This window comes from Trichoderma virens (genome assembly GCF_000170995.1).
Source record: "Trichoderma virens Gv29-8 chromosome Unknown TRIVIscaffold_5, whole genome shotgun sequence".
Lineage (NCBI taxonomy): Eukaryota > Fungi > Ascomycota > Sordariomycetes > Hypocreales > Hypocreaceae > Trichoderma > Trichoderma virens.
Window position 1 is genome coordinate 1495668 of NW_014013744.1, and position 23849 is coordinate 1519516.

The following is a 23849-nucleotide window of genomic DNA, read 5'->3' on the forward strand; positions in this document are numbered from 1 at the left end:
GAAAAGAAGATAAGAGATTAGGGAATAATATTTTATATTGAAGCTTCTATACTTCTAAGAATCTTGTAACTGTATACTCGTTGTTGCTTTTGACGATTGAAGCGCTAGAACCGCCTGTTTATAAGTCCCATAAACCTGCCGCAGCCATCGTCTATGTTGAAAAAACAAAACAAAACAATGGAGATATAGTACCTATCTAATCCAAGAGGAAATCGTCTACATGCTGAGCGACAAGTTCTCTAAGCATAGTGTGACAAGTCGACGTTGCGGGCCATCCGATAGCCCAACCAGTTTCTCTAATGTTGCTTTTCCGATACCATGATCTGTGTTTATGATTGCCATTTGCGGAAAGTGTCCATGACGGTGGTGAAAACGACCAAAAGGATACCGCCTCCAGGTCCGAGACGGAGAACCTAGTAGAGGTGAGCAAATGTATGGACGTCCATAAAGGAATAGGAAAGACTCACCTTGGGCAAGAAACCCTTGTATAAAGCACCGAAACCTTCTTCCTTGAAGACAGTCACCACAGAGGGGAAAGCCCAGTTGTACTTGGGAATCTGGCCAGGCACCTTGGGGGTATTCTGAATTCTGCTCTTGACGACGTCCAAGGGGGTGTTTAGGATGGTTCCCACGGTTCCACCAATAGCACCGGAGATCAGATCGTTGCCCATCTTGCCGCCGCTAGTCTCAGCCTTGGGAAGCATTTGTCGGACCTGGAAGATACAGCCAAAGTAGCCGGCGTTCCAGAGAATGTGTCGCCACATTGTGCTCTCAAGACCTTGGTAAAGGGTGAGGGGGCCCTCATTCTTAACAATCTTGACAACGCAATCCACCATGCCATTGTATTTTCCGGCGGACGCCTTATCTTGCAGACGAATCTTGACCAGCTCGAAAGGAACGACAACGAAGGATTCGGTGGCACCTGCGGTAGCACCGGTGAGGACTGACAGCGACTGGTTCATCTTCTCGACACCAAACATCTTGCGGTAGACCTTGCCCCACTCGTCGTTGGCAGCAAACTTGGTAGCTCGCTTGGGGGCTTCCATCAGAATCGGAGCAGAGATACCGCGGTAGAGACGTGAAAAGCTGAGTCTCTGTGAGAACGAAGCACGAATGGAGATATGAGCGGAACATTAGAAGAGAAGCAATGACTTACCCTTCGTTCTTGATAATCTTCTTGAAACAGTCAAGCATGCCATTGTATGCTTCGGCGCCAGTGCCCGTGCCCGTCTGCAGTTGAACTCTAGTCTTGACCACATCCAATGGATACCTGTTAGGCGATTTGTAAGTATGGCCGCTTAGGCTGGTGGGCGTAAAGGGTATCGTGCAACGTACATGACCAGAATCTATTGTAGTAAGATGAACTGTTAGCTGAGGTTTCCGTCGAGGGTAATGGGATCAAATCGCACCTCCGAGACGCCCGCAATTGCGCCTGAATACATGGTCAGTTATTAATTGTCATCGAATAACATTGGAGCTAACCGAGTAGTATTTGTGCGTACCTGCGGCAAACTGGTATTGGAAGGGAAGGGGCTTTGGCTCGGCCATCTTGATAGACTGGCAGTTCGATCTGAATCAATCAATTGCAATGCTGAAGGGATTCCGTGGCAGAGGGGCGGCCGAGCACAGATGCGATTGTCGTTGTGATTAGCGGAGGAAGATCGGAGCGTCACTCTGCGAGGGGAATTTTTTATCTTTAGCGGCGGGCAGGCGATTTCATGGGCAGAGTGTCGCCGGCTATAAGCGACAGTCCCCACTAACGCTAGCGGAGACCCCTGTGAAGTTTTAGCGGCTAAGCATCACGAAAACTGACACGCGACACTAGCAGCGTGCGTTAGCCTGATGAGACGAGATGATATTGAACCTCTCGATGTCTAGCAGCACTGCTCTACAGGTTTTAGTGCCTGATCCGTCAATATTGAATGCCAATCACTTGCATACGCTAGAAGTATTTACTATGTATGTTTGGATTTGGGGTAGGGCTTTCAAAGAAGCGAGTGGATCCTCGCACTTTACCTTGGTATATGATCTTGGCCATGTTGACGGGTGCTTGTCGTTTGACATTTCCGATGCCGGGAATCCGTGTTAGTTGGATACAAGCAAAAGGATTGATGCTATTCACATCGATATATCGACATCAACAACGCGTTTATTACGGCGGGCAGTTATATGGTTATTCGGTTAGATACATTAGTACAAAGAGATGCATCACTTGCCAGGTGTTACGTAAATACCTATACCTGTGGTTAGGCATTCTGACTGAGAGGCATTTTCAGAGTAGCATCATAGTCCATCTCCAGACACTGGGAAAGCCATGCACATCCTACTCATCGCATACCATCTACCAGGCCGCTGCTAATCATGATGCAGTGAAATCGAACATATCGACTCCAGTGTTGGGCCTCTTGACGAGACAGATGTTTCTTTTGCATCCGTATACGAGTATATGATGGACCTCCAATACCGTACTCTATAGGGCAGAGGCGGCCCCGATGCGCCCAATGGCGGGGTTCAGCGTGCTCCCCACAAACAACTCATGCACGCCGGCTGATGGCCTTCGGAAGGGCCCGGCTTCCTGGTGCGTGTCCGTACTGGTCTTTGCTGCTTGGCTGTCGGGTACCCTTTGTATGGAAGATCTGGGGAAATTGTACCTTGCCTACCAACTAAGGTGGTGTGAGTACACGTACACTACAGTACCGAGCAGAATATTGCCGGGCCTCCTTTCAGCTCAGCTGGCCGTACCTAGACGCGCACGTCCCGCGATCCAGAGGCTGCAAATCAGCAAATTAAACCCTCGCAATGTCGACATGTGCCATCGTTGGGCAGCCCTATCCGGAAGCTGAGTGTCAAAGCGATTTAGCACAGGCTGCATTTGCGGGCTGCTATTGGCCATGGCCACTGAGAGGGCTATCCGTCTTATCGGCGCAGGTGCTCCGTGGCCCGGACCTAAACCCCGCCATCATCAACCACAGCACAATGGAGGAAGCGACGGGTACAATGCGGAGAGACTCGAGATGATAAGGGTATACAAGCAGTTGAGATTGCTTTGGTGAAAATAATTCTATCAAGACAATGAAATGCGAGAGTTTTACATAAAATAATGGCAATGCGCCGTGATTTTGCTCGGTAGCTCAAATTTTTAGCTACGTTAGCAGCCGCTTGTTGTCCCACAGCACGGCCTAAGCATATCGACTACCGAGTCTTGGTTTAACAGCCCCCACGGTCCCTTGGATGTACTTTCCGGGTACCAGGGAATGCGCAAGGCCACGCTCACGGAGCTTGCGACTTGGAGAGATATAACCACCAGCCGGCTCCTAATCCTCCAATCCTCCATTATCACCACATCCTCCTTGTTAGGTTCATCCGAGGATCCATAACCGTTGCCGCTCGCTGGGCTAGATCGTCTCGCGCCGCTCCTCGGTATTATCGATAACGAAGTCTTTTGCCATCCATCGACGATTTATCCTGCGTGCGCAGTCGGTGATAACGACCTATCGAGTCCCACACACGCACGTCTCGCCGCAGCCCACGCCGAGTCGCACAACCTCCTGGCATCGAATACTGCACAAGAAAGCTTCAACTGCGCTTGTAGAGGCGTCAGCAACTCTCCGGCGCTTCGAATCGCACCTTTAAAAAAGCCGTGATCCTGCGAGACTCACAGCGAGGTGCCTTTTCAGGCGTCTGGGCCTCCTGTCCGTCCTGCAGCAGCTTATCCCCGGCCGATGAGTCATTTGCTGTGGAAATACTTCTGGGAGAATGATGTCGACAAGTTTCGGCGTCTGCTGGCTTCGGCCGGCCCCAATTCCCAGGCGACGGCAAGGAGTCCAGCCGTAGGCGTTGGAACATATCTTGGAGCGAGCCCCGGTAGCATCGGGACTTCGCCAAGGACTACGACCAAACCGCGCAAGGCGTCAGGATATGCCCCTGGCCTTGGCAAAGGAAGAGACGGCAGCTCTGGTCTGAGCAAGGCGGAAGTGAATAGTCGAGACCATGCCGGACTGACGCTGTTGCTGCGCGCATCTTCCTCTACCGATCCAAACGCATTGGCCTTCGTCCAGGCTCTACTCGACCACCCTCATATCGACTTGTACGCTCAGGACCCTGAAAGTGGCTGGAATGCCCTGCATAGGTCACTGTACGCCGGAAATGCATCTATAGCCAGAGCACTACTGGCCAAAGAGTGTGGGGATTTGATCAACCACGCTCTCGGTGCTGTCAACAAGGTTGGACAGCTCATCAAGACCAAGGATCACGAAGGAAACAGTCCATTTGACCTCTATAATTCGACAATTGCTGCGAGATCACTACGCCACACGATGGCCCAGTCTCTAGCCGACGATGATTCGGACATTGGCGACGGTGACTTTGATCAGGTGTTAGTACCCACTACCTCATTTCAATCTTGGCTACCTAGCATCTGACACTGACTGATCTTGAATCGTATAGTGCTGCAAAATTTACGCACGCCAATAAGAATTATGCCGAGGGAGATGAGCTTTTCATGTTTGGCAGCAACAAGAATCTTTCGCTTGGAGTTGGGGACGAGGATGATCGGCAGTATCCTGAGCGGATAATGCTTCAACGGTCAGACCAATCCATCCGCCGGTTCTACGAGGATTATCTTACAAAGAAGCATGTGGATGCACTCCTCGATGTTACGACAGATCTGGATACTATCCCTGCTCTGGTTCAAAATCGGCCTCTAGTAATCCAGGACGTGGTCATGTCAAAGCTGCATAGCGCCATTCTTACGGACGACCCGATATCCAACCTCTATGTCTGTGGAGTTGGCCGCGGTGGAAGACTGGGTCTTGGGGATGAGAACACACAATTCAAATTCACTCCTCTATATGGGCCTTTTGCGGATAAGAAGGTCTGCCAGGTTGCACTTGGGCAGAACCACTCAATGGCAGTCGTTGGTAACGGTGAATTGTGGACCTGGGGCCTCAATTCAGATTCGCAACTTGGCTACGTGTTGCCCCCTCCTCTGAGGACAGATGAAGAACCGATGAGCCTCGTCCCGCGGCAGGTTTTTGGCCCTCTGAAGAAAGAGATTGTCCTTGGTATCGCCGCCTCATCCATACACTCAGTAGCACACACTGGATCGTCACTGTACTGCTGGGGTCGCAATGCGGGCCAGCTTGCCCTTATGGATTCTGATTCTAGGTCACTGGATCTACAGCAGACACCCAGGAAAGTTGCAGCATCTCTTCTCTCGGCCCCGATCGAGATGGTTGCCGCGATTGATAGGGCCACTACCTGCTTACTATCGAATCGCCAAGTTTGGGTATTTACCAACTATGGATACAACCTTATAAGATTTCCCTTTCCTGATGCGGTTCTTAACCGCAGCCTCAATGCAAGTGTCTTTTCAACCAAGTTTGACGTATCAAGAAGGGATATTCGATACATAGCAGCCGGTGGCGAGACAATTGCGGCAGTTACAGCTCGTGGAGATCTCTTCACCATGCAGGTGAGCAACAAGGGAGATGCTGGAGCCCCCTTTGGCTCCACGACCAACCCAGTCAAGATTAAGAGTGCGGTTTCGCAGCCACAGTGCATTTGGGACTCAGGAAAAGATGGTGTCACATCAGTCAGCGTTGGAGAGCATGGATCTGTCATCATCTGCACAGCATCTGGCGCTGTCTGGAGGAGAATAAAACGTCTCAAGGGAAAGATTGAATCCCTTGTCGATTCTGGTGATGCCAGGAGAAAAGATTTCAAGTTCCAGCGAGTCCCCTACATCACGGATTGCGTGGCTGTGCGCAGCTCGACTTTTGGGGCGTTTGCTGCCATCCGAAAGGATAGCAAAGTCATGGCTCAGGAAATCCACATTGCCGAACAGAATCTCTGGAACGATATGGGCTCACTCCTTTGCTTGAAAGACTTTTATGCTCCTGAAAGCAGTTCCGAGAGTGATTCCTCGCGAAAGGCCTGGAACACTTCTATCATCAGAGAAGGTCCCGGTACTGTGGCCCATCGGATTCTAAGCTCCTCTGATATCGAAACGGACATGCTTCACTGGATTCAAGCCAACTCGTTCTTATACGATACCGACCTAGAGATTCGCACAAATGCAGCGCCTGATATCAGGATACCGGTGCACGGCTGGCTTCTCTCTGGAAGAAGCTCCATCCTTCGCACGGCTTTGTCTGACTTCCGGCTTGATGGATTCCACACTCAATCAGACGCATTTGTAATAGAAGCTGTCGATGATAAGATGGTGCTGACTCTGCTCCATGTTGACGTATTCACAATGCTGAATGTTGTGGTATATGCATACCAAGACAATATCGTTCCCGTGTGGAAGTACACACGCGAAGCCCCGGCTCTGGCCCATCGCTTCCGCCAAGTACGAACGGATCTAATGAAAGTCGCTACAAAGCTCAACATGCCGAAATTAGAGGCCGCTGCTCGGCTGCAGGCAGGCCTGGAACGAACGCTTGATGCTGATTTGCAAGAAGCAATAACCGACCCCGTATTTTTCGAGGATGGCGATGTAATATTGGAGCTGGACGGGGACGAAGTGACGGTCCACAGCCATCTCTTGTGCCAGCGCTGCCCGTTTTTCGACGGAATGTTCAATGGTAGATCACAGGGGCAATGGCTTGCTGGTCGCCGTGACGCAACGCATCAAGTCGAACCAGTTCGAATTGACCTGAAGCACATTCATCCGGAGACCTTTTCTTATGTGCTCAACTTTTTATATGGGGATGTTGGCGAAGAAATATTTGATGACGTGACGGCTACATCTATTGACGAATTCTCGGAACTCGTCTTAGACGTCCTCAGCGTGGCCAACGAGCTCATGATCGACCGGCTGTCACAAATATGCCAATCCTTGATTGGCAAGTTTGTAACAAATCGCAATATTTCGAACCTTCTGAATGAAATCAGTACCTGCTCAGTCGCAGAGTTCAAGAATACCGGACTGGAGTACATCTGCCTGCAGCTAGAATCCATGCTTGAGAACCATTTTCTGGATTCCCTTGATGAAGAGCTTTTGTACGAACTGGATGGTAAGGTCCGGGACAACCAACTCGCATGCTTCCCAATCGCAAAGAGCGGTCGAGCAGAGTTGCTACTTCACGAGAAGTATCCTGACCTAGTGGCGGATATTGAAGAAGAAAGGAGACGCCGTGTCAAAGAGATGGCTTTTAAGCACGCTCAGAGAGAGGAAGAGAGGAGATTATCCTCTGCATACAAGCCACGCTTTGGAAGCCTGGACGATCCTGTCCGAGGGTTAGAGACCCCAGAGAAACAGGCCAGACAGTCTAGGAGGAGCCGAAACGAGCCATTCAGCCCGACTTTGCGACCCAAAGATTCCCATGCCGATATGATTTTTGACATGGACGATGAAGGGCCCTCGGGAGGAAGCAGCCTCATATCTCCGCAGCTATCGCCGCCTCTGACCCGGACCGAGATTGATGTTGGATCAATGCCAAAGCACTCAATGGAATGGAAGAGCTCAAAAGGCAAGGACAAAGAAGAGATAGCTCAGTCACCTGTTCCAAGTCTCCCTTCTCACCGGCAGCCGATTATCGACTCGGTAACGCCTGCTTCCAAACAAGTGAAGCATGATGTAGAATCCCCTCACTCGGCTGCCAACCCTCCGTGGGCTTCTGCGGCGCTATCTACTGCTAAACTAGACCTGAAGGACATCATGTCTGAGGCTTCCGGGAAGTCGGCGCTGACGGCTGCTTTATCTGCACAGATGACGAAGGACTCGGCTTCTAAGCCGCTTTCTAAAATGTCACAGAAAGAACGGAAGAAGCAGATGCAGATGCAGCTAGAATCACAGGCCGCAGCGCAAGAAGAGCAGGCCAAAGCGATACCGTGGGAAGTAGCATCGTCTAAGAAAGCTCAACCGCCCTGGAAAGCAGCCCCCATTCCAAAGACTTCACTGCAGCAAGCTATGGCATCCGACGTTGCACAGCGAAATGCTATATCTACCAATGCTAAACCCCTGGTCACATCCGAGTCTAACCCTCAATCCACGCAGAGACGGACAGCTTCCCCGGATACTCGATTCCCCGGGCAAGGGCGTCCTGGCAACCTACAGGCGACACCCCAAACAGGCCCAGGAGTGGAAAAGCAACAAAAGAAACCGCTGATACCCCACTCGAAATCTTACATCAAGCCGGCACAAAAGACGGAGCCGACGTTGGGATTGAGCATGGCAGATATCATCGGGCAGCAACAGAGAGAGCAGCAGTTGATCAAGGAGGCAGTGGCAAAGCGATCACTTCAAGAGATTCAACAAGAACAGGCCTTTCAAGAGTGGTGGGACCAGGAGAGCCGTCGTGCACAGGAAGAGGAGGCTAGACGGCACAGTCGAGCAAAGGGCAAGGAGGAGCAGGGAGGAGGAAGACGTGGCCGCCGGGGGAGGGGGGGAAAGGCTCGAGGCAATGAGCCGTCGAATCATCAGCAGCCAGGCGTTGAAGGCTCAAACACGAGTACAAAGGAGGTACCCAAAACAGGCGGTAATGCATCTCGGGGTCGAGGCAGAGGGAAGGCCAACAAAGGTGGGATGTAAGTTTTTTAATCGGGTTAGAGTTCGTGTTTGGCTTACTTGAACATGTTGACAGCTGCACCAGCAGCTTTAATAGATATCCTGCTGTAGCTCCTTGTACTCGGGTGCGAATTTGTAACAATACCAATTATGAATGATCGGGCACGCTTTCTCGCGTCGCCAATAACCGCGGATCTGGAGCGCACGGGCAGGAACTTGCAGGTAACGGCCGAAACTAGTCAGTCGTATTCACAGCACTCCGTCGAGATTCCCGAAAGCACCCGCAAGGGGAGCGAGAGACGGCGGAGATGGCCAATTCATTAGAAGTGCCAGCACATCTTGCTGGGTGACGTGACACAGCCATTCAGAAGCTCCAGAGCCTCACCGACACAATTTTAGGGCTCAGCGAACGGCTGTGCGACACCAATCCCGAGTCTGTCTTGTCCCACAGGCCCCCAGATTACAAGGACTAGGCCTCGAGGATTGTTTCAATCGATCCATGTGATGGACTGGAAGCCGTCCAGCGTCTTCTAGGCACGGTATCGGGACTTTATTGCTGACCGTAACACCCTGCAATACTACCTAATACGCAGTGTATATTCCGTTTCCCGCGATACTAGACTAATATCAATGATACTATAGTAGCAATGGATATCAATTTCATCATCCATTGCCACTACCTTGCGTGCTCGGCGCCCAGGATTTGTTAATCTCAGTCGCCTCCCTGGCAAGCCTCGATTGATCTGATCCGGCCATCCCTTTCCGGCTAGTCCAGCACTTGCGCAAATCGTTCCATGACCAGCCGTGGTAGCATTCATATAAATGGAGTGCATGGGCATTTTGTCGTTTGTACCGGGTACTTTGCTCCAGCGCTGGCAGCTTGCATGTTATGCCAGGTACCGTAGCGGTACGCCGCCTCGACACACCCAAATCAACCAGCCGGAGGGAAATCGGATCATGAATCAACGGGCTTCTGACATGGCTAGCGACCAACCACAGCTGCGCGATAGGACCCCCACAGCTCGGAATGCTCGCTCGCTGAGCCATAGCGCAAGAGCGTGCTAGAGCTGCCCTGCAGCTCGTTGGCTTCAGCGGTGTGTCGGCTGCGCTATAGGTGCTGGCTTGGTGGTTGCGTCAGAGGTACTGGGTACCTGTTAAGGTGCATGTACTTGGCATGTAGCGACTTGATCCCGTCTCCTCGGCTGCAGCGACGGAAGCAGGGCGATTTGGCGATATCGAGGCGCTCTTGAACCGTCGTCACTTGGGGAGAATTGGCGCACCGATGTACATGTCGGCCCCAGCAGCACCCAGCAGATTGCAACTGGACCTGGGCTCGGACATCGTCGATATCGCGCTCAGAAGCACGAGACCAACGGCTGGAGCTGACATGTGCCGGCCCCGTACCTACAGGTACCTGCCAGGTACTTGTCTCCGGCGCTGCTGGCCTCGGGGCTCCCTGGAGCTTCAATAGGTGATCCCAAAGCTAGCACTTAACGCGCACTGCTCGCTACGGCCATGGTACTGCACTACCTCCCTGGTACATACCCACTACCCACAGAGGTACTAGTACTCGTAGTATCATCATGCCTCAGCTATGTGCCTCTCCACCAACCTCGCCCGTCCCCCGGCTTTCTCCCAAACCTTATCAGCCGTCTGACGAGAGAGGAAGCATCAAATCTTGATTCTTTCATCCACCCAAACCCATATCCAGCGTCTTCCGTGCCCCCCCCAGAGCTCACCGCTTGCAAGGGCCTCAGTGTGAGCGCGGCGTTGACGAGGCTCGTTCTGCAGCTCTTTTGCGCGCTGTCGGATGACGAAGGCCCTGTCCTGTACCTGATACCCTGGCCTGCTATCACGGGGTCGGACGAGTGCCGGGGCGAGTGACTCTTGTGCTTGTGCTAAAAGGAGCTCGCGTCCTGTGACGATACCCGTCTCCACAGACTTTATCGATTCGAGACAGTTGGAACTGGACTGGGGGATCGCAACACCTCGTCGCTCTCGTCTGGCCATTGCATTGCATTGGGATGCTGAGTGCTTGCGGATAGCTGTAGCGTCGTCATTTGCCCATTCGACTTCTAGTGGCCGTCTGCGTTGGCTGCCTGTCTGCCGAGCCCATCAAGTCCCTTTTATCTGGTCCTCCCCCTCTGCTGCCTGGCGAGTTAGCCAAGGTTGCCTCATCCCGCGGACCACGATTGACCAGTCATCGGCCTGAGTTGCCGGTTGACTGCATCGCTCGGAATTGGGTTGGAGTTTGTGCCTTGCTGCCCATAGCCAGAACCTGCTCGACGCGAGCGCCGCACAAGAGAGCGGACGAGCATCCCTTGGACTCTGTCGGAATCAACGCCTACGCCAACGATGGAAGAGCAGTCTCAGTTCCAGACCGACACCCCTATCCGAGTTTGATCGACTGCCGTCCGTTTGTTTCTCTCTCCTCGACCAGAAACACCTTGGTTTCGAGAGCCGATACAAGCTACTTTCCCCCCCTCGTCCCCTTCTCTTGACCAGCCATGCATCAACAAGGCCGAGTGCCCCCGAGGCTCGCCTCGCCAGCAAGGTCACCCATGCGATCCAACAGCCTGCGAGAGGGTGCCATAGGAGGATCTCGTCCGCGGGCGGGATCAAACCTCTCTGCCAGAGATTCTGCGAGCTCACCCACGATGGACCAAACCGGACCGCCGGCTGAGTCAATAAAAAAGTTGGATCAGATAGTCCAGGTATGTTAGACGAGAACGAGTGCTGCTGTCTGATGTTTAATGGACCTAACCTTGCTTGTGCCGGTAGAACTTCCACACCAAAATCGCTGCTGTCGTCGTCGCCTCGCGCATGAAAGTAAAGCCAATCCAGGGCGCAAACGGAGTACCGAAGATTAATAAATGGGTATGGCCCGAACCAAGTGCAGAAGTGGAAAAGCTAGTTGTCTGACCGTGCTGCCACAGTACCAAATCGAAACCGAAGAGATTGACGAATTTAGGGAAGAGCTGAGGATATGGAAGAGCTGCGGCAGTCTTGAGAACCGCCCTCCACCAATGATCATCGAAGTCTATCTTGATGCATCAACACTCAAGGAGAGCCAGAGTCTTGTCATCATCGACGAGGACGGGAAGCGCTGGGATGTCTTGGAACAGCTCGCTGCATCGACATCTTCGAGTGGTAGTGATTCCCTTACTAACATCAGAAGGCCAACTGAGGTTATCTTGGAGCGATGGCGCGTGGAACTCAAATCGATAGCCGACAGGCCTTTGGACGACTTTGGACCAATCTTGCCCACCATCTACAAAAAGGCCATTGTGTTCTTCCGATCCCTCTTTGTCGCTACCAAACTACTGCCGGCGTGGAAGTTTGCCAGCCAAGGTGCTGTTAAGAACTCCCACCCGGCCCTGATTCCGCAGTGCAGGATCCGAAGGTCCGACCCGGACAGATCACGGCCTGACCTATTACAGATTTCCATCGATGGGAGAAGGGATGCAGTGACGGAGTACATGTTTGGAGACCTCGAGGTACCTGTGGGAAGGTTATGCACCTCTGTGATTTATCGAAACGATTGCACATTCCGTGTTGACGACGCCGAGTCACTTCTGAGCTCCCGATTCATGGGAGTCGACGAAAACTTCTTTAAGCCATCATTACCACAGCGCCATATGGCTGAGGCGGGCTCACTGAGGGACCACCGCCGGGGCGTAAGTGTGAATGACGTTCACCAGACATATGGTAGTTTGTCAACCTTTCATGGCGATGGCCCGATAGGAACGAGCCCTATATCCGCACTTCGTGCGGTCAAGCCGCCTGGTTCAGACACGAGCTCGCCGCCAGCATCGCTTCCTCGCCAAGCGGATGCTGGGGCTGCAGCCCCTCATTCACTGCCGATATCAGGGCGAGCGTCTGCAGCAAGGCCCACGGTCCGCGTTGGAGAAGATCGAAGGAGAACCTCTATATCTTTCCAACCGTTTAAAGCGGGCTCCCTTTCTGGATCTCCCGTTCCCCGACATACTGACCCCGAATCTCCGGCATCGCTTACCAGGCCTAGTTTAACATCCCTCCGACAACCAGGAAACCGATCTTCGCTGACCGCCGGCATGCCGGCCTCACTTCGTGGACCGACTTCCGTAAACACTACCGACTCGCCTGTAGTCGGATCCCCACGACCCCCCTCTGCTAGCAAATATAGCAGCAGCTTCACACACAGGAAAGGGCGCTTGTCGATTGGCAGCACGAGCCGGATGGGTGATGAAGAGCAGGGCAGCAGCGGAAGGCAAAGCTTGGCCTCATCAATTGTGCAACCAGGGTCGGGATTTCTCGCCGAGGTTGGAGCAGCAAGCTATAGTTCGCTCCAGACCGAGGAGGATGACATCTCCGATTTCTTAAAGGCCCTGGACAGCAAAAAGACCCTCAAGTCATTTGAGCCAACCAAGAAGGGAGAGTCGGCGACAAGCAGGACGGTAGCTCAGCTGTCCAAGTTCCAAATGATGAGGGAATCCAACAACGCCCTGACCGAGTCAATGACTTCTTCGATGCAGCTTAATCGCTCCTCAACCGTTTCAAGCAGGCAACTCGCAAATCTGACTGGCATCGGCGGAACGAATTCGCTGTCTACATCTTCTTCTCCTGGGAAGCCAGTGTCACCGCACACGCCACATACACCCGCGATCCCATCTCGGCTAAGCGAGAATTCAATTATAGACTATACGCCGGCTTATAAGAGGGTAGAGCCGCCTGCGGGCTCATCGCAAGGTAGAGCATCAGGGTCTCAAGGACACGGAGCTACGACTCAAGACGGCACAACCGCGATTGATATCCCTCTATCCCCCAGACTGGGAATTCATCACCGGCGAGCGAGCTCTGTTGCCCAGCAGGTCCGAGCCGCGACTGATGACGAGGAGGCTGACCTGCCGTTTGCTGCGCACCGAAGCATTAGTCTCGGGGCGAACGATAGGGAGCCACCGACTCTGAGCACACTTCTCGGCCGACAGTTGGAAGATGGACAGCAAGAGGATGCCTCCAGTTCGCTTCGACCAACCACTGATATTCAGACTGCCGAGTCATCGGATGTGATTCAACGAGGTTCAGCGAGCGACACGCCCCCAGATGGCTTTATTCCTACTACGCAGCCAAGCTCCCCCTTCCAGCGACGACGGTATGCAGGTATGGCCGTTGGCCGTCGAAGCACCCCTCCGCACTCTTCTCGAGCCAGCTTTGGCGGGTCGACCAGTAGGCTTAGTCGCCCGGATGAGGAGGCAGTTGGCGAAGAGCCGCTAGTCTTTACTCTCTCCGAGATGGACGCTCTGGGAAGGCGAAGCATGGAAGAACGTCGCGGTAGTGGCGGTGCATCCACTGAACGATCCTCCTTTGGGCCTCGAGGCACGGCTCGAAGAGGATGGGCCGAGTAATGCTGAAAATTACACGAGACCTTACTTCTGCTAACTAAAGATTGATTGATTGATTGATTGATTACACAGATTGTTGATAGACTCATCATCTTGCTTTTTTTAAGAAAGCCCTCCAGTGCCGGGCTTTTTGAGACAGCACTTTGTTCTAATGATTGATTGGATATGATTCGGCGGCGTTGATGGTATCTCCTATAAAATTGTTGCTCTTCGCCTCTCTTTCACTTTTATTCTTTCTCTTCTTTTTCTCAATTTCCTTCTTTTCTTTTCTTTTTCTTTTCTTTTTTCTCCTTTGGATACCAGTAACATGGAACCCCCCACAACGGGCACGGGGATTTGGGGTTGCATTTTTCTACTCTTTGGACTTTATTTTCTCCTCCCTTTGACTGGCGAGCGGCTTGTTATTTCTGCTGTGTTGTTATTAGTATTACGGCCTGGAGAGCCTGTGTGTATATATCATCAGGGGACGGAAGGACAAGCGAGATGGTTTGGACAGGTACTACAGGCAGAACAAGATGATGTTTGGATCTACGAAGAGGGCTGCACTGGAGAGTATATGGGGCCTCGAGGCAATGTACAAAGTAGGCGAGGATTTTAAAAAGACTGGAATTTGACAACTATTTCATTAGGTTTACTTGGCACTACTGTTGAAGGCATAGTTGCAACAAATATGATGGTCTCAAGGTGATCCCGCAGCAGTGAACGAACGCAGGCACGCGCAATCCTTGAAGCTCCCCAGCTCCCTTTACTGGGCTAGATGCGCATATACGGAGCAGGGCGTGAGAGGATTTGCTATTGCAAATACGTGGCCTGTCTTTTGTCAACCTCTTGGCATATGAGACGTAGGATGATTTTGCAGTATTTTGCAGTGGCAGGTTTACGAAGCAGGTACCAAATGCACATGTGAAGTATGTGAGGCGAAATGACGAGATTTGGAGATAAGGCAGGATATGCGTGGCGTTGGCGTGGCGTGGCGCGGCCAACCACGTAATGGAGGTGCTCAGCTGCTGAGCCTCTGCTGGGGGGATGACGGGCTCTAAGCTTTATTACAAGGTTGCATGCAAATCTCCATGGCTATCGCGATGCTGGTGGAAATACCGGAGATTTCTGGATTCTATTCCGGTTTGATAATAAAATTGTATAGAATAGGTAGCTGCGAATTTCTTGCTCTCTACAGTATTGTCCATCTAGTAACAGCCCTGAAAAGACCGTACAGGTGCCGCTTTGCAGTACTCGCAGGTACTCTCTGCGGGTACGGAGGCCTGGACGCTGGCTGCGGATTACGAGGCGAGGTACTTGCGCACTTGGAATCTGCTGCGCGAACCCATGGCTGCATCCGCCGCGAGACAAGGTACCTGGTCAAAGAACTTGGAGGTGCGAGGCCAGTGTCGTAACGCTGGGCGGGTACTCGTTCATGTACCTACATGTACATGCATGTGCGCACTGGGTGGCTCGCTGCCAAGGCATGTAACTGGCAGAGGCACCTAACACTATTAGACTACTCAACTCAGACTCGACACCTCCACGATCCTGCTTTCTCCAACTCGGCATCCTGTCGTCACCTGCTTCGCTCTTGACCGATAAGAAGCTCCCGTATTTCCTAAGGGCTTCAGCAATATCCTTCCGCCAACTGCCCAAACCTCGCGCGATCGCATCTCGAGCTGCTGCCTTAGCCTCATCGTTAGCCCTCAACCAACGTCATACCTTTAGTCGTCAGCAGTAGCCATGTTCCGAGCGGCGGCGGCTGGGCCGTTTGACGAAGTCGTCAGTGAGTTTTTGCGACCCAAGGAGACGCTCGCATCGCCATAGCCTTGATGATGCTCTCCTACTTTTCCCCCGTGTCCCTGCTAACGGCATCGCAGCCAAGGCGACTGACGAGAATCTGACGTCGGAGGACTGGGGCGCCATCATCGAAGTATGCGACAAGGTGTCTGGCGACCAGAATGGCTCCAAGGAAGCCGTCCAGAGCATGATCAAGAGACTCGCCCACCGAAATGCCAACGTGCAGCTCTACACTCTCGAGGTTTGTCCTTTGTTCATCCCCTTTGCCCGTCTTCATGGCGGCGGTATTCCCCGCTCGCCGCCGAGGCAAAAACTCATCCAAACTAATACCGCTGCCACCAGCTTGCGCACGCCCTCTGCCAAAACTGCGGGAAGCAGATGCATCGCGAAATCTCCAGCCGCGCCTTCACCGAGGCCCTGCTGAAGCTGGCAAACGACCGAAACACCCACCAGCAAGTAAAGAGCAAGATCTTGGAGAAGATGCATGAGTGGACCGACATGTTCAGCAGCGACGCCGATCTGGGCATCATGGGTGACGCATTCCACCGACTGAAGCAGAGCAACCCTTCGCTACAGCCGCCCAGCGCACCCCAGAAACAGGGCCTTACCGACCAAGACCGACAGAAGGAGGACGACGAGTTGCAGATGGCCCTCAGGCTCAGCTTGCAGGACGAGGAACACAAGAAGACGCCTCAGGCAGCGCCGACTGCCCAGGCGGGATCCAGCAACCAACAACAGCAGAGTGCCCCAGTATCCACTGCGGTGCCCTCAGGCACCACGGCTGCCACTGTCAGCAGGGTACGCGCCCTCTTTGACTTTACGCCCACCGAACCCGGCGAGCTGGAATTCAAGAAGGGGGACGTCATTGCTGTGCTGGAGAGCGTGTACAAGGACTGGTGGCGTGGATCGCTCAAGGGAAAGACGGGCATCTTCCCTCTCAACTATGTTGAGAAGCTCGCAGATCCCACACCAGAGGAGATGCAGCGAGAGGCCCAGATGGAGGCAGAGGTCTTTGCTGAGATAAAGAACGTGGAGAAGCTTCTAACGCTGTTGAGCGCTTCCAACACCGGACCAAGGGAGGAAGACAACGAGGAGATTTCGGTATGTATGCGTGTGGCGGCTGCATCGAAAGACACTCGCCCTAAAATGCAAATCTATCCAAACCGTTGCTAACCACGTTCACGGCAGAAATTATATCATCAGACGCTTGCAATTCGCCCAAAGCTGATCAAGCTGATTGAGAAGTACTCACAGAAGAAGGGTAATGACATGCTTCACTGACGCATCTTTGAATACCACTAACAATCAACGCAGATGACTTCACCCAGCTCAACGAAAAGTTCATCAAGGCCCGAAGGGACTATGAATCGCTGCTTGAGTCGTCCATGTCTCATCCTCCTCAGCACAACTATCAACAGTACGCCATGCGCCCAGCGCCTCAGGGCTACCCAGCGCCGGCAGGAGGCAACTATCCGCCGCAGCCTCAACAGCAGGATCCCCAGAGATTTTACACTCCTGGTCCTCAAGGTTCGATTTTCCGCACACCTACATACTGAGATGATCAACATCGCTTTCAGCTCTGGTTGCTAACCGTTGGTATAAGGCCGGCCACAGTACCAACAGACTTCTTCCCCTCCTCCTAACTTCCCACAGCCTGGCGCTCCTGCACAAGGCCCTCCTCACTCTGCGCCGGCACCCTTTTATGTGGCAGGATCCGAGGTACCATCTCATGCTGCCGTAGGTCAGCCACCTGCTGCTCAGCAGTATCCTCCGAGAGAACATGCTCCTAGAATACCTTCCAATGGCAGCCAACCTCCTCCACTCAAGACCTCAACATCACCGCCTCCTCAAAATTTCAACCCCTTTAAGCAGCCCAACAACCAACAACCACCGAGCACCTACGGTGCCCAGGAACTGGCTACGTCTGTATATGATTCTCCTATTGCTCCTAACAACCCGGCATCTGCCGCCACATATTCTAGCTCTGTCTATTCTCAAGAGGGCCCTGGCCTGCCTCACCCAAATGATAACGAGCCGGTAGCTCCTTATACTACTACGCAGCAACCGACGTATCAGAGCTACCAACCTCCTCAGCAACCCCCCTCTGCTCCTCCCGGCCAACGCCCTCCCAACACCATGAGTCCACCGCCCTTGCAGCCCAGTGGCGCTACATACGATGCTCGCCAGAGTCTACCCAGTCAATCAGGTGCAAACTCTGGAGCTCAGTATAGGCCATATGTACCCCCAGGCTCGTCGGAACCTAGCGCCCCAGCTCCGAACGACTACTATCGCCAACCGGGAGTCTATTAATTCAGTGTATGCGCGTAATACGTCAGACTAGATGGACTGGCTTCAGAATGTCAAATTAGTGGATTGATGGTACAACAATAGGGAAGCGATGTTTTGCTCTGTTCTTACGAAAGGGGGGGGAGACGAATGCTTGTTTTTCATCTTTGGGTTACATGAATGGAATGTCTAGCGTGGATATGGGATGGGGAGAGATAATAGGAACAATACCTTTTTTTTTTTTCGCCTACTCTTTTTTTGAGTTGATTGGTTGTTGTCAATTGTTTTGACGTATTTGTTGTGAATTTTGTGGATAATGTGTGTGCTTTGAAAGGGTCTCTTACAGTTGAGATTTATTTTCATGTCAATGTATACAGTCAATATACCTGTATCATGCAAGGTTCCTAATTAAACCTGGTCAAAGGAAGCAAAAGCTCTCATGATGCTACCAAACCATTCCAATCCAATCCCTCCATTTATCCATATCTCATAAATCATAATCATGCGATAAAACACATCTACCACCGTCTCGCGTACGCACCATTCTCCGGCTTCTTCGTCTTTGTAGCCTTCTGCATAAACGCCACAGCATCCTTAGCCCTCCTATTCTCATCTCCGGCCGCATCATTGCCGTAGTCATCCTGGAAGCGGGACGTGTGGATGGGCTTGAACAGGTCGATGATTTCCTTGAGGCCGAGCTTGAGGGCGCCCTTTCGGGAACTTCCCTCGATGGTCTGCTCGGCGAGGAGCCGCTTCTTTTCTTGCAGCTCGAGGATACCTTCTTCGACGGTGTGGGTGACGGTGAGCTTGTAGACGACTACGTCGACGGTTTGGGTGAGGCGGTGGACTCGGTCTATGGCTTGTTCTTCGACGAACTGCGGTAATGTTAGTATCGTATATAAAAGGAAGAAAAGGGGGAGGGAATGAATATAGAAAGAAAAAAACATACCGGGTTCCAAAACGGCTCAATGATGATGACCCTCGTCGCAGCAGTCAAGTTCAACCCCAAGCTACCGCACTTGAGACTGCAAAGCAGCACCCTCGTCGCCTTGTCCTCGCGCAGCTTCCGCAAGCTTTCCTCCCGCGCATCGTTCCTCATGCTGCCATCGTACCGCGTGAACCGGAACCCTTCCTTGCGCAGGAACGGCTCCACCAAGTCGAGCATCGAGGTGAACTGCGAAAAGACGATGAACTTGTGCTCGTGCGCCTCTGCGCGCAGAAGCTTGGTGAGTTCCCGGATCTTGGCGGATGAAAAGATGCTCTTGCCGTCTGGCGAGGGCTCGTAGTCGGAAGAGGCGTCTGAGTCGTCCTCCTCAGACTCAGATTCGGTCTCTGAGCCCGCTTCGGAATCATCGTCAGAAACGGGGATGGCACGTCTGGATTTGGATTTTGAAGTGCGAGAGCCCTTGTCCTTGAGCGTCTGTGCGGCCATACCCTTTGTTATTTCAGATATGGACAAGAGGGAATCGTCATCCGAATCGTCATCCACAGACTTATACCCTTTCTCCTTTCTGGCGACCGAATCATCCACCACAAAGCTGTCAAGGTTGCTTTCGTCATCGTATTCTTCTTCAGAGTCTTCAGAATCCTCGGATCCTATTGAGTCTCCGCCGCCTTCTGCATTCTCATCTTCTTCTCCTCCAGCCTTGCCGAGCTTCAGAGCTCCCCGCTCGCTTTCCGAGACAAGCCAGCTGCCCCCATCCTCTTCTTCGTCATCGCTGTCAATGACAGCTTTGCGGTTCCGATTCCGACGAGACCTTTGCTTCGGCTCTTCGTCATCTTCATCGTCGCTATCAAGGACAGCATTCCGGTTTCGTGGTCTCCGTGCTTGTTGTCTGGGCTTTTCATCTTCCTCATCGTCTTCATCCTTCAGGCGCCTCTCATGTTTCTTTCCTTCTCCCTTCTTCTTCGACTTAGACGATGCTGTTTTCACAGTTTTCTTGGCTTTCTTCTTCTTACTCTTCTCCTTCGACTTCTCACCACCAACAAAGAATGCCAAATCCGAGGCACACTCGGCACAGTTGTCATTTTCAGAATTACCTGCGTTCTTCTCCACCGGCCGGCCGCAAATGCTGCACTGTTTGGTGCTGATTCCCATATCCGAAAACAGATCAGTCACTGAATCCACATCTCCGTCTTGCTGCTTTGCGCTCGGAGAGTCTGTTGAAAGCGCATCTTTGTCATCCCCTAGCTTCCCTTCGAGCAGCTTTGGGTGATTGCACGCCTGTCTCAAGCGTAGCAGCAACGTAAAGGCGTTGGCGTAGCTAATCTTCTCTCTCATCATTCTTGTCATGCTTTGGTCGGCACGAGCTTCCAGTTTCTGGTAAAACTTCCGCTCTGCAGGAGATAGCTCAGTGGCGACAGTGACTACCTTGCGGTTGGTATGTCTAAATCCGTTTATCGCTGCTGCGCCATCAGCTGATGGCACTCCGCCGGGCGTGAGTGCTCCGGCCTGTTTCAGGATCTCCTTTGTCCGCCTCTTCATGAAACAGCGAAGAAAGCTGTGAAGCCTACCGAGGGCGATATGGCCTTTGCCACCCTTCATGGGGAGCTCGATCTGATCCTTCCACGCCTTTATATCGTCGTATGGCCTGATGCGAAGGAATTTGATGAGGGACTGCAACTCCTCAAGGTTGTTCTGCATGGGTGTACCTGACAAGCACCATCGATACTCGGATTGCAGCGCGCAGCACGCCTTGGTGGCTTTTGCGTTGCGGTTCTTGATGGTGTGCGCCTCGTCTAGGATGACTCGCCACCAGTGAAGTCCAAAGCAGCCTGTCTTGACATCGTCCGACGACTTTCCGTGCTCAGAAACGAGGATCTGGTAGGTCGTGATGACAACATCATACAGCTTGAGATCCTCCGGCTGCTTTGTTCGCTGTGGTCCATGATGTACCAGAACTTTTAGACCATGTGTTTTGGCCACCCTCTCGTTGATTTCTGTTTCCCATTGCCTGATCAATGCCAGAGGGGCAACAACGAGAGTCGTCTTGTCGACCTTTTGAAGATTCTTCTTCCACCCCTCCTCGTCCTTTTTTGGCTTCTGATTGAGAAGGATGAGAGAGATTGACTGCAGCGTCTTGCCAAGCCCCATGTCGTCTGCAAGCAAACCACCCTTGGGAACTTTCCCCTTCTTGACTGGGCCGAGTTCACGGCCGCGCATCCAGTTGACGCCCTCAACTTGGTGAGGTAGCAATTGCACCTTGAGACCAGCTACGTTGCCGTCCTTGGCTATCGTCTTGGGGTCTTTAGCAGCTGCATCATCTTTGGGTTTCTTCTCTTCTACCGAAGGCTCTTGGTGCCCATCGGGTTCGACTCCTTCGTCATCATCGCCCTCCATCCCTCCCTCCAGCAATGCCTTGAGATCCTCGTTGGCCTTTGCTGGATCTGTATAGAACACCTCCTCTCCACGGCGCTGCTGTGGTATAGCTGTCGAAGGCAAGGTCGAAGCCGACGGGACTGAGCTGAACATGGGCGGCGGGGGAGCAATTCGAGGGTGGTAGGTCGGCGCTCTGGGACCATTCACATGGCTTTCGAGATGGTGCTCGGGGCGAGTCTTCTGACGGATGAAGATGTCGGCTTTCTGCTTACGAGAGGACATCATCTTGGTCGGGTGCCCAAAGGTGGGATGTGCTGTTGCGGCCCCAAAGGCACCGCTGGTGTCGGCCTGGCCATTGCTCTTGACAGAGGACCAGCCACCGATCACGGCCGAGATGTCGGTGTCGCTTTCGGGGGACTTTTCACGCTGTCTGCCCTTGCCATTGGCATCGAGAGCCCGCTGCACTCGCTCGCTGGCCATGCTGATCGTCTCTTGGGCTGTTGTTGTGATGGCGGGGCAAGGATCCAGCCAAGGGTCCAGAGTTGGTTTCCCGTTGTTGGGCTTCAACTATCAGGCTTCAGTCTTGTTAGCGAACTAGAAAAGAAAACAAAACAACAGAGCAAAAAGACGACGATGTGCTTTTAAATGTAAAGCAATGTAAAACACTGCCCGGGTTTCTTACTATGTTGTCGCCTGTGATTCATGGAAATCGTGCACTTCGAGAGACGCCTTTCACATGCACATGATTCCTGGTCACGATTCTCAGGTACCAAATACCAACAAACCAAGTAAATTTCAAATGCAATGACATAATTGCCCCAGCAACTGGCACACCAAGAACGCGAAGCGTCCAGTGGCCCAACAGACACTGTGGTAAACAACCAGTGGCCTACACCTCACACAGTGCTTACAGTGCGGTTGACGATTCGAGGTACTGCGGTCCTATCTCGGAAAGGCACAGGCTAGTCTACATGGCAGGCTCTCTATTTGGGAGGTTTCAAAGAGTTTGGTTCTGACTATGCCTGAAAGCTTATGAGTTTTTTTGGGAAGAAATCTGTCTAAAGAGTTGATGACTCGTAGACATGAGAATGCACAACACATCTCTAGCCATTTATCTGCTCCCCCTCCCGGGCCTGCTTCCTTATCTTGATCGCATGGGGCGCCTATATCACCAAGCCGAATATTACTCCCTCCCGGTTTCCAAGTATCATTTTCCTTCGCCAAATTCATAGCCTAGTAAACCAGCTTGAAGATGTCGTTCTTGACGGTGAAACCAGTGATTTCGCCGCCAGGGCCCTGGGAAACGCTGACCTTGAAGTTCTGGACAAAGTTTATCAGGTTCTCATCCTCGTCGATCTGAAATTAGAAATGTCAGTTATATTTCCACCACACTCTTATTTTTTAATTCTCTTTGATCTGGCATAAAGTACCTTGAGCTTTCCGGTGATGAGGATAAGGAGATCGCCAGAGGCGAGCTGGGCATCGAGAGTGGAGAGCTGGTGGCCGCTCATCTTGAAGGGGAGGCTCTACACGGCGGTTAGAAGAAACTCTTTCGATACGCACACATCGGGGGGATTATGCGCACAGTCAACTTCTCCAGGATAGCCTGGACACCCTCAAACTTCTGGGACTCGAAAGTGAGGACGGACTCGGCGTTCTAGGTGCGACATTAGTGGAAGGCCCTCGAACTGCTGCCTAGCAATCGCGCAACGTACGTAGACCGCGGCGAGGCCCTGGATGTTGGAGCTCATTCCCGTGAAGAAGCCATTGACAAACTGCTCTGCGATGGAGAAAGATTTCGCGTTAGACAACTCAGCTCAGCGATGGCGAAATCGCGAACACATACTAGCGATATCCTCGAGGTCTATGGCAGTTTTTTGCGTGATTAGTATCGTCCTGGCGCATCGGCGGAGGGGTTGTCTGCTGTCTTACTGGACATTTTGGCGGTTGTGTGTTCGAGAGCGATTTCAAAACTGGGTGGATGTGAGCTTTTGCGCAAGATTTTACCGCTGAGGCGAGATATTCGGAGACAAACAAGGGGTATATAGTCGTAGTTGGGTTATCGCAAAATGTGCCCAAGGCTTTGAAGACGATAAACGGTAGGGAGGGATGGTGGGGTAGATGAGGGACACACAGTGCCAACATGTTTTTTTTCTTCATGTCGTGCTCCGAGGGTGAATATATCTGATAAACGCATAGAGCTGTGCAACAGCTGCGTAAATGCATAGTCGGCGGGATGAGAGCTCTGATAAGCGGGCGGATGCATTAAAAAGGATGTCGCTATATATCTTGAGCCGCCGAAAATTTGACAGCTTCAGATACAGACTCTGTTTTTTCACAGTCCGAGTTCCATTAGGGCCAGAAAATAATTAGCCCGCGACGACTCTTCATTGATCAATTTGCTTCCGTCAATGCTACAATGGATTGATCTTGAACTAAATGGTAAGTCAATGAGCGAAAACTGGTGCTTTTACACCGAATCATCTCATCTCTTTCCTGATGATAAAACTTAAGAACGGCCAACTGAATTTCATGTTGAATTCTTAATCACCAACTTTTTGTCTGACAC

General features: G+C 52.2%; 7 protein-coding genes across 7 annotated transcripts; 3 read left to right on the forward strand and 4 right to left on the reverse strand.

The window, feature by feature from the left end:
• Positions 1 to 19: 19 nt before the first annotated feature.
• TRIVIDRAFT_73894 (uncharacterized protein) lies at positions 20 to 1626 on the reverse strand (the record flags this gene model as incomplete). Its single annotated transcript, XM_014102423.1, has 6 exons — positions 20 to 413; positions 468 to 1086; positions 1157 to 1270; positions 1336 to 1346; positions 1410 to 1432; positions 1503 to 1626. The coding sequence occupies 6 exons, from the start codon at positions 1546 to 1548 to the stop codon at positions 330 to 332; spliced, it is 897 nt and encodes a 298-aa protein (XP_013957898.1).
• Positions 1627 to 3722: 2096 nt separating this feature from the next.
• On the forward strand, positions 3723 to 8651 carry TRIVIDRAFT_63891 (uncharacterized protein; the record flags this gene model as incomplete). The annotated part of the gene is made up of 3 exons (XM_014102424.1): positions 3723 to 4375; positions 4447 to 8532; positions 8624 to 8651. 3 exons carry the CDS (start codon positions 3723 to 3725, stop codon positions 8649 to 8651), a joined length of 4767 nt encoding a protein of 1588 aa, XP_013957899.1.
• A 969-nt stretch (positions 8652 to 9620) lies between these two features.
• Positions 9621 to 10522, reverse strand: TRIVIDRAFT_63890 (uncharacterized protein; the record flags this gene model as incomplete). The annotated part of the gene is made up of 3 exons (XM_014102425.1): positions 9621 to 9916; positions 10058 to 10075; positions 10252 to 10522. The coding sequence occupies 3 exons, from the start codon at positions 10520 to 10522 to the stop codon at positions 9621 to 9623; spliced, it is 585 nt and encodes a 194-aa protein (XP_013957900.1).
• Positions 10523 to 11019: 497 nt separating this feature from the next.
• Positions 11020 to 14522, forward strand: TRIVIDRAFT_169360 (uncharacterized protein; the record flags this gene model as incomplete). The annotated part of the gene is made up of 3 exons (XM_014102426.1): positions 11020 to 11226; positions 11294 to 11389; positions 11449 to 14522. 3 exons carry the CDS (start codon positions 11020 to 11022, stop codon positions 13894 to 13896), a joined length of 2751 nt encoding a protein of 916 aa, XP_013957901.1.
• Positions 14523 to 15496: 974 nt separating this feature from the next.
• TRIVIDRAFT_179119 (uncharacterized protein) lies at positions 15497 to 18211 on the forward strand (the record flags this gene model as incomplete). The annotated part of the gene is made up of 6 exons (XM_014102427.1): positions 15497 to 15661; positions 15756 to 15916; positions 16018 to 16776; positions 16864 to 16936; positions 16990 to 17202; positions 17279 to 18211. 6 exons carry the CDS (start codon positions 15619 to 15621, stop codon positions 17983 to 17985), a joined length of 1956 nt encoding a protein of 651 aa, XP_013957902.1.
• A 268-nt stretch (positions 18212 to 18479) lies between these two features.
• TRIVIDRAFT_123181 (uncharacterized protein) lies at positions 18480 to 21565 on the reverse strand (the record flags this gene model as incomplete). The annotated part of the gene is made up of 4 exons (XM_014102428.2): positions 18480 to 18836; positions 18911 to 19751; positions 19881 to 21235; positions 21278 to 21565. The coding sequence occupies 4 exons, from the start codon at positions 21563 to 21565 to the stop codon at positions 18480 to 18482; spliced, it is 2841 nt and encodes a 946-aa protein (XP_013957903.1).
• Positions 21566 to 22300: 735 nt separating this feature from the next.
• Positions 22301 to 23354, reverse strand: TRIVIDRAFT_186251 (uncharacterized protein; the record flags this gene model as incomplete). The annotated part of the gene is made up of 6 exons (XM_014102429.1): positions 22301 to 22636; positions 22711 to 22806; positions 22866 to 22937; positions 22996 to 23060; positions 23127 to 23144; positions 23213 to 23354. 6 exons carry the CDS (start codon positions 23217 to 23219, stop codon positions 22514 to 22516), a joined length of 381 nt encoding a protein of 126 aa, XP_013957904.1.
• Positions 23355 to 23849: the final 495 nt, after the last annotated feature.